The sequence below is a fragment of the Synchiropus splendidus genome, chromosome 3 (genome assembly GCF_027744825.2).
Source record: "Synchiropus splendidus isolate RoL2022-P1 chromosome 3, RoL_Sspl_1.0, whole genome shotgun sequence".
NCBI classification, from domain to species: domain Eukaryota; kingdom Metazoa; phylum Chordata; class Actinopteri; order Syngnathiformes; family Callionymidae; genus Synchiropus; species Synchiropus splendidus.
The window spans coordinates 8334386-8343644 of record NC_071336.1 but is presented as its reverse complement, the minus strand read 5'-3'; the positions used below and the strand labels follow the sequence as shown (position 1 = coordinate 8343644).

At 42.5% G+C, this 9259-nt stretch overlaps 1 protein-coding gene across 1 annotated transcript; it reads left to right on the top strand.

Annotated features, from left to right (window-relative positions):
• Nucleotides 1-4686: 4686 nt before the first annotated feature.
• LOC128755204 (protein c-ets-1-B-like) lies at nucleotides 4687-8749 on the top strand. The gene is made up of 9 exons (XM_053858309.1): nucleotides 4687-4693; nucleotides 5771-5834; nucleotides 6048-6167; nucleotides 6335-6538; nucleotides 6999-7067; nucleotides 7153-7341; nucleotides 8024-8254; nucleotides 8315-8433; nucleotides 8496-8749. The coding sequence occupies exons 2-9, from the start codon at nucleotides 5816-5818 to the stop codon at nucleotides 8709-8711; spliced, it is 1167 nt and encodes a 388-aa protein (XP_053714284.1). The 5' UTR covers nucleotides 4687-4693; nucleotides 5771-5815; the 3' UTR covers nucleotides 8712-8749.
• Nucleotides 8750-9259: the final 510 nt, after the last annotated feature.

The following is a 9259-nucleotide window of genomic DNA, read 5'->3' as shown; positions in this document are numbered from 1 at the left end:
CTATTTATTCTTTGACGATCATCCATGACAGACATCTAGACGAGTTACACAGATGTTTTTACTGGGATGAAAGGTAATCAAAAAAAGGTTGCCACACTTTCTTAAACGTCCTAATTTTCCCAAGTCTTTCAAATCTTATTTCTTCTATATGCAACAGATTAGCCATGTCAATTAGCCATACGTCAACTGATGGTGCTGCTTCCTTGTTCCACATCATCAATATATTTTTCTTCGCAATAATACTTCCGTACCAAAATGCACGGGTCTTAAGACGGCCTAGGTCTGCAAGTTGTTCTGACCAGCCTAAGATTGCAGCTTTGGGATCAGGTTCTATATTGCATCTGAAAATCTCAGAATGAATTTGAAAAATACGGGTCCAAAAATTCCTCAGTTTTGTGCAGGACCAAAACATGTGGGTCAGTGTACCATCACTCTGATGACACTTAATACATCTTGGGGAGGAATCTGGGTAAAACGAATGTAATCTAACCCGAGAGTAATGCAATCTATGAATAACTTTAAATTGGATTAATTGATGTCTGGAATTTATTGAGCATGTGTGTATAGCCTGCAGACACTTCAGCCAGGTCTCATCTGATATCTCTACGCCTATTTCAGTTGCCCATGATGTTCTTTGATGTTGTGTCGACGTATCTGGCTGTTCTGAAAATGCATTGACGAAGCGAGAGACCAGGCGTTTTGCATCCGGCTTGCTCATCATCAGTGACTCTATGCAGTGAGGGGGATCATCAGTTTCAAAATTAGTTATGTGAGTTTTAACATAATTTCTAATTTGTAAATATCTGAAGAAGTGCGATGCCGGAAGTGAGAATCTATCTTGGAGCTGGGTGAATGATGAGAATATATTATCAACATATAAGTCCCGAATGTTAACCAGTCCTTTACTTTTCCAAATCAGAAACACAGGATCTGAGAGTGAGGAAGGGAATGCATGATTATAACAAATGGGGGCGGCTCGGTTGAATTGCTTTACATCCAGGGTTTTCTTTGTTTGCTGCCATACCTTCAAAGAGTTTTCGATAATGAAACCATATTTTTTGGAAGAGCCTGTATTCCCCTTTGGAGCATACAGCAAAGCTGGGAGGGAAGTTCCTTTAATGTTTTGTTCAATGGCCAGCCACGATGGGGTTAAATGCGTTGGAGCTTCAGGAAATGCTTTCTGCCAGTAAGTCAGCGCACGACACATTGCGGCCCAGTAGTAATGCTGAAATATTGGGAGTGCGAGGCCTCCCAAATGCCTTGCTTTGCATAGATGTTTTTTCCCAATTCTGTGGGTTTTATAGCCCCAAATGAAGGGAAGAATTATTGAGTCAATTTTTTAAAAGAATGTTTTAGGTAAAAATATAGGTATATTTTGAAATATGTATAGAAATCTTGGCAGTGAAATCATTTTTATTGCTGCAATTCTTCCGATCATTGATACTGGAAGTGTCCGCCAGTATTCAATATCATTTTTCAGTTTATCCACTAAATTAACATAATTATTTTTGAATAAAAGATTTGGATCTTTGGTAATTGAGGTGCCAAGATATTGTATTTGCGTTGATATTTTAAATGGAAGATTTTTTATAAACTCTTTGCTTAATCCACTTCCCAAAGGCATAAATTCAGATTTCTGCCAGTTGATGGTATATCCTGAAAACTTCCCAAAGTTTTTTATGAGATTGAACAGGACTGGCATTGCTTGCTCTGCCCGAGAAAGGAACAAAACAACATCATCAGCATGCAGGGAGATATTATGATTAATATTGCCGAGGTGTATCGGAGCAATTTCCGGTGTGTTTCTGATGCTGGCAGCCAAAGGTTCTATACATAAAGCGAACAGAAGAGGGCTGAGGGGGCACCCTTGTCTTACTCCACGCTCAAGGATAAAAGGGGGAGATTTCTGTGAGTTAGTGATGATTGATGCTACCGGGCAAAGATAGAGCATTTCTACCCATGAGGCAAAGTTGCTACCCAGGCCAAACTCCTTGATCACCATCCGCATAAACCTCCACTCTATCTGGTCGAACGCTTTTTGGGCATCGAGAGCAAGAACTGCAGCTTTTGTCTGCTTATCCCATTTGTGATATACTATATTCATCAGTCTGCGCACATTAAAAAATGAGAACCGTCCAGGGATAAACCCCACTTGATCTGGATGTATAAGCGTGGAGATATGCTCATTTAATCTATTGGCTAATATCTTTGTGAATATTTTGAAGTCGCAGTTCAGCAATGATATTGGTCGATACGATGACATGTCAGTGTTGTCTTTATCTTTTTTTAGTACGAGTGAAATATTGGCCCTATAGAGTGATTCTGGTAGTTTTTTATTCTTAATTGACTGCTTGTACATTCTAAGAAGAAGGGGTGCTAAATCATCTGCAAATGTTTTATAAAATTCTATACCAAAGCCATCTGGACCTGCTGCCTTACCATTTGGGAATTGCTTTATAGCTGTAAGAACCTCTTGTAGGGTTAGTTCAGCATTTAGTTGACATTGTCTGTGAGCATCTAATTTTGGAAGAAATTGGGACTGCAAAAAACTAAGAATGTCTTGATCAGTCCTATCATGTTGGGAGGAATATAACTGTGCATAATACTTTTTAAAACATTCATTAATCTTATGATGATCAGTGATCAGGTACCCTGCAGAACATTTGATTTTATGGATCGCTCGGCGAGCCTGTGCACCTCTAAGCTGTCGAGCCAGTAGTGAGCTAGGCTTGTCGCCTAGTTCAAATTGCTTGTGTTTTATTTTCAGCCGGAGAGTGCTAACGTGTTTGGAAAGAATACTGTCATATTCTTGTTTTAATCTAGCAACCCTTTTTAAATTTTCACATGATACTGTCTCTCTGTACTGCTTTTCAGCTTGTTTTAGTTCCCGGTCTATTTCCGTGAGTCGAGCTGTTTTCACTTTCTTTTGCATGGCTTCGTATGCTATTATGACACCTCTCGTCACTGCCTTGAAGGCCTCCCATATTACTGAGTCTGAGACGCTGCCTGTGTCATTAAATTCTAAATAATCACGAATACTGCCTGAACATCTCTCCACAAATGTTTCATCATTAAGCAGATTGGGTTTAAAGCGCCAAGTGTAAGGTGCCCGTTTCCAGCCCACATCTATATTGATGATTACTGGACTATGGTCTGAGATTAATATGTTTCCATATTTGGATGAGGCAACTTCAGTCATCAATTTGCCATCAATGAGGAAGAAGTCAATTCTTGTATATGTTTTATGGACAGGAGAGAAGAATGAGTAGTCTCTCCCATCCGGGTGATGTGCCCTCCATATATCAACTAGGTTATATGTTATGTGTTATATTATTTAATACAACGGTGGAGTCCGATGGTTTGCTCTGACGAGTTGAGGATCTGTCCATGTTAGTGTCAAGTACACAGTTGAAATCCCCACCAACTATCAGATTAGTTGATGATATATCTAAAATATTATTGAACACACCTCGGAAAAATCCTGGATTATCAAAATTTGGGGCATAAATGTTGAGTAGAGTTACATGTAATGCTAGAATCCTTCCGGTTATGATTAGGTAGCGGCCGTTTGGGTCATTTTGTGTTGAAATATGCTGAAAGGGAATATCCTTACCAATTAGTATTGCTACACCGCGGGATTTGGCCGAGAATGTGGATTGGAAAATATGACCGTTCCATCTATGTTGTAACTTCAAGAAATCTTTGTGTACTATATGGGTTTCTTGGAGAAAAACGATGTCACTGCGTAAGGATTGTATGTGGGAAAATACTTTGGCTGTTTTTCTTGGGTTATTTAAACCTTTGACATTCCAGGAGCATATATTTATATTGTTCTTTGTGGCTGAAACTACATCTGGTCTCGTCATGTCAACACAAAAGTTTCCGTGTCAAAATGTTGATCTTGATCAATAAAGACATCCTATTAGTGCAACATCTCAATGAAAAAAAAAAGAAAAAAAACACACAGAATTCCCCAACTTCTCCCTCCCCAGAACATATCAAACACCCATTTTAGAAGACACATTGGATTCAGCCTGACTGCAGCTCTCTAAAGTCAAGAGTAACAACTAACAAATACAGAACTCAAGCCTCTCCACTTCTATTAAATATCTATTAGCATAGTCTCCAATATTCATGTTATTTTCATGAATTATCAAGTTCTTTAGATGGTACATGAAGTTAAAAAAAAATTAATAAATAAAGAACGAGAGGCCAAAGAAAAAAAATTAAAATAAAATAAAGAAAAGGCGGCATAAATGCAGCAACGTGGCATTACTGGTTATAAACAAGGATAGAACAATGTATCTGGAACCGACCCAACGAAACAGCATTATAAAACTCAGAACAGGCAATATCACGATTATTATAACTCGTCAAATAGTAATTTCGTGACACACACGTATGCGAAGAGATACTCACGCCAGTATTACCAACTTAAACTATCCACTTTATATTCTACCGCTCTTCATTGCTGACATGTCGCAGAAGTGTTCTCCGTCGATGTCTGTCGTGGCTGAATGTGCTTATCGACATACTCCTCGGCCTCAGTGCTGGAGTTAAATATCTTGGTGTCACCGTGGTGCGTGAGAATTAAACGAGCCGGAAAAAGAAATCCGTGTCTTAGTCCAGCTTGTCTCAAAACTCGTCGGATTCCATCGAATTCCTTTCGGTCTTTGATCACTTCTGCAGGCAGGTCCGGGAAGATGCTGATCCGATGTCCCTCGTAACTCAGCGGCGTTTTGGACCGAGCCATTTGCAGCACTCGCTCTTTCACTGGGTCGTGGTGTAGTTTCGCGATAATGATGCGAGGTTTGCTGGCGCTCGGTCAATCTTAATCCCGTGAGGAAAGTTGTCCGTTCCCAGGATCTTCAGTAATAGTTCTGTGACAAACGCCGTCGGGGAGCCGTTTTCTACCTTTTCCGGGATTCCCATTATTTTTATGTTCTGTCTCCTCGATCGCGCCTCTAAATCACAGAGTTTCGTGTTCAAGCTCCGGTTAAGCGACGTCAGCCGTTCACAAGTTCCCTCCAAGTCAGCGATGCGTGTCTCGTGGTCGTCCCGAGCGCCCTCCAGTCCGGTTATTCGGGCTGAGTTTTCAGATAATGCTGCTTTTACGGCATTGAGTGACAACATCAATCCATCAAATTTGTTGTCCATCTTTTTGTCCATCTGTCTAATTGCTTCAAGTATAGATGACGAAGTATTTTGCGACGTGGCCTCATGAGCCGGCGAGCCCTGTGAGCTAACGCTGGCTAGCTCGTCAGAGTGGCGCTCCTCTTCATCTCTCAAGTGCACGTCCGACTCAGCGGGCAACTTTTTCTTGCCTTTGACCATCTTGTCTGCCTCTTTTTTGTATTGTATTAAATGTTGGAGATATGTATTTTATCTAAATATGCAAAGTGGAGGAGCCGAGGAAAAACACGACTTACGCCATAGCCTGCTCAGTAGCGCCCCCGAAATTCCTCTTAATATCACTGGAAAAAAAAGTGAATGTACATATCACATTTGAAAATTTTGTTTTTTGTCAATTGTTTACATATAAATTTAAACCACTGACAGTGGAAATAATTCACCTCTTGAGACAAAAGGAAGGTTGTTTAAAAAAAATAGTTAAATGGCTCGATAGGATGGGTTTCCATCTGCAATTGGTCTCTCGACATATTGGGACCTGCTATTTCCTCCTACCCTGCTCTGCGCCCTCTTGAGTGACAGGTGTCAATAATATGCAGTCTCCTCCTCCATCGTATTAAAGTCACTGTTTGATCCCCAGGGTCATTTGTCTTCGCCTACTCTCCCCTTTTCCTCACCATCTGGTATGGACGGCACCACTTACGGTGAGACAACTCTTCATCATCTTCATCCTCTCAACATTTCCGACTCTATCATGGCTGTTTAATTGAGACAATACAAAATGTCAGCTATTTTCTGTAATGACTTATCAACAGTTGAAAAGAAATGAAAAAAAATGCTAAGAAAACAAAACAAAACAAAAAAACGAGGACATTTGTGAAATGGTGTTGCGGCTTCTGATCCACTCCCTGACCTAGAACTGGACTCTTTGGAGGTTCCTCCTCTCACTCCGACCAGTAAAGCAGTTCTGAGTGAGGCGGTCAGGGCCAGCTTCTCTGGTTTCACCCTGGAGAGAGTCAGTCATCAGTTTCCACAAGGTGAGCTGCTGCTAGATCATCACCACCATCTTCATCACTGTACGTGGTCCTGAATGGACTTCATCATCTCTTCACCCTGCTTCTTCTCACCATATCATCATCACTCCCATCACATTCTCCCTCATCATCATCACAACAGTCCCAGTCATCACTGTCATCTTCCGCAGATCCGACCTTGTGGTCAGAGTGGGAGGTCAATCATTGGCTGGACTGGTGTCAGGCTGAGTTTGGGCTCCAAGTCCTGAGCTGTGAGTTGAAGGGTCTCCATGGGAGTGAGCTTTGTGGTCTGGATCGTGATACTTTCTTGAGCCTGATGTCCGACTGCACAGCTGGGGAAATCCTGTGGGAACATCTGGAGATCATGAGGAGAGGTACTTTCATGAGCTAAACTGGAGACTCTATAGGCGCAAGAGTGGAACATCATTTCATTTTATACATGTGAATTCAGTAAATAAAGACAGAATAAGCAGCAAAATGTGGAAACTATGAACAGAATCCTTAATGTGACGAACAACTCAGCATCAATACCTCAACACAAACAGAAAAGTAACCAAATGTCAGCTGTTCGGGTACAGATGGAAGATTGCAGGTGAGTAAGCGGAAGAAAAAAACAATAAATGTTCTTCCCGTTCCTTCTCGCTATAAAACAAGATGCATATTACAGTATGTAGGATACAATTTAAATGACAATGAAATACATCTGAAACCATGGCATGTACAAAGTTTCAAGAAAAATACGTTATCTTACCATCACACCACATGAGTGCGATTTAGAGTTTGCTTGCAATATCTCTTGGTGGCCGTCTAATATGTGGGTCCATTACTTCCCAGAGAATGAACAGGACTACAGTTCCACATCACCAGAGTCGGTCCACAACCACTGTCACACTCCAAACAAAGGTGACGTCACCTCACCTACTGAATGTGGAGGCTCAAGCCTGTTGCACCTCTGAACTTGGCCTGCTCTTATTCTTCTGTACTCCAGAGTCCTATTCAGGCTTCCTTCAGGAGCTCCTTCAGGACAAGCACAGCTACTCAAGTCAGTACGGCGTGTCGGTGCTCGCCAGCCTGGACTCTGGTTCTGAACATCAAGACTACTATCTAGCCAAAGAGGAAGATCTGAACAGGAACGCAACTGTGGAGCCTGCACTTCCAAATGTGATCCCCAATAGAAGTGAGAGTCCACACACAGGCTTGTCACATCATCTTAGTGGGGTCCACTCATTGCCATAAAGCATTCCCAGCCTCTCACCCTAAACCTAACCATCCAAAACAAATGGCTAAACTTAACCAGAACTCTGAACCAAACTTAAACCTCACTATAAGAACTTGGTTATTTTGATGTTTTAATCCTAAAATTGGCTTAAACTTGTGGCTAAAAGGTCCCCACGTAGCAAAATATCCGCACAAGGAGGTGTGTTCCCAAGATTTGCTCCCCGCAAGTATAGCTATACAAGGTACACGTGCACATACACCTATTTAGAATTCACTACTGAATTCAGCTACTGACCACTGCAGGCTGTAAACTCAAGCCTCAATGCAGTCTGGGTGGGAATTGTCTTGAAACAATTATTACAGCGAGCTTTTAGTGTAAAAAAATAAAATATAATGGAAAATAAGATGCTGTATGATAAATAAATGGATGTATGTGTGAGTGGGCTTGTTTTCCTACTCTGTGGGGACCAAATCTTGACAAAGCACTATCCTTGTGACTTCAAAATAACAGGGTCATTATAATGATGTTTAAGTTTGGCTCAGTCCTGGTTAAGGCCAGCCATTTGTTTTGTGGGGATGGGGAAATCATGGAAGTCAATGAAAACATAAAAAACATGACATATGTGTGTGTCTGACTCCAGTGCCACAGATGGATTCGAGCATGAACATGTCCCACAGTGAGGACTCAGTTTTTATGGGCTCCCTGTCATGGTCCACTTCTCATCCTGATATGGAACCGGTGATGGAGAAGAACATCCCTGCTGAAATCTTCACTCTACCGCAACAGTACAGAAGCTTCAAGGAATATGTGGGCAACAAGACCGACCTGGGCCGGGCCGTCATCCCAGCAGCCGTCCTGGCTGGCTACACCGGTAGGTCAAGTCTTTGCTGGAGTTGAAATAAGGCTGACCACGTTTTGTGTTTCTGAACAGGAAGCGGACCCATCCAGCTGTGGCAGTTCTTGTTGGAGCTCCTAACCGACCGCAGCTGTCAGTCATGCATCAGCTGGACAGGAGACGGGTGGGAGTTCAAGTTGACAGACCCTGATGAGGTACACAACTCAGTCCCTGAACCACGATGTCCAGTGCCATCTTGTGGCTGCTGTGCCTCCAGGTGGCGCTGCTCTGGGGCCGCAGGAAACAGAAGCCCAAGATGAACTATGAGAAGCTGAGCCGCGGCCTCCGCTACTACTACGACAAGAACATCATTCGCAAGACGGCAGGCAAACGCTACGTATATCGCTTCGTGTGCAACCTACAAGGCCTACTGGGCTACGAACCCGGCGAGCTACACGCCATGTTGGACATCAGCACCAAGACTCAGCAGTGACCGCCGCATGAACTGTTGGATCCCCATTTCTGGGAAGAGCGGGACAATAGTTGCTCATCTTACTACTACTACACTGTGTTTTTCATAGTCCAACTGATAATAAAGTTTATTTCTGGAAACGTCTGTGAGGGTGATTAAAAAGGAACCAGACTGGGTCTGAATCTTCACTCGCTTCCCACTGCAGGATCCATCTAAAAGTCCTTGCACGGTGAGGCTGTTTTGCTTGAAGAGGAAGGATGAGAACTGGAAAGCTAACTGGTCCTGGAATAGGGCAAAGTAAAGGATGTGACAGAAAATAAAAGGGAAATTAGGTGCGGCAATTGTTAGACTCAAGAGCTGGTGAAAGGTTTTCAGATGAAAAAGCAACCTATTCCGGTCCAATGTTTCTGATTCTGGTGTGCCTTTCACCGCCTGATTTCCAATGCTGTTGGGGCCCCCTGATCCAGAACAGAAGCATCACAGTCTGCTGGACCCCCACGCTGACTCTTCCATTAGAGTTCTCCGGAGGGTAAGTGGTGGAAGTAATCCTCATACTTGCAACCCACGGT

What these genes read in the sequence shown, in the direction of transcription:
- LOC128755204 (XM_053858309.1), top strand. An exon ending in TCTGGAGATCATGAGGAGAG is followed by an intron (nt 6,539 to 6,998) that starts GTACTTTCATGA and finishes ATTACTTCCCAG; the next exon opens with AGAATGAACAGGACTACAGT. An exon ending in CGTCCTGGCTGGCTACACCG is followed by an intron (nt 8,255 to 8,314) that starts GTAGGTCAAGTC and finishes GTTTCTGAACAG; the next exon opens with GAAGCGGACCCATCCAGCTG.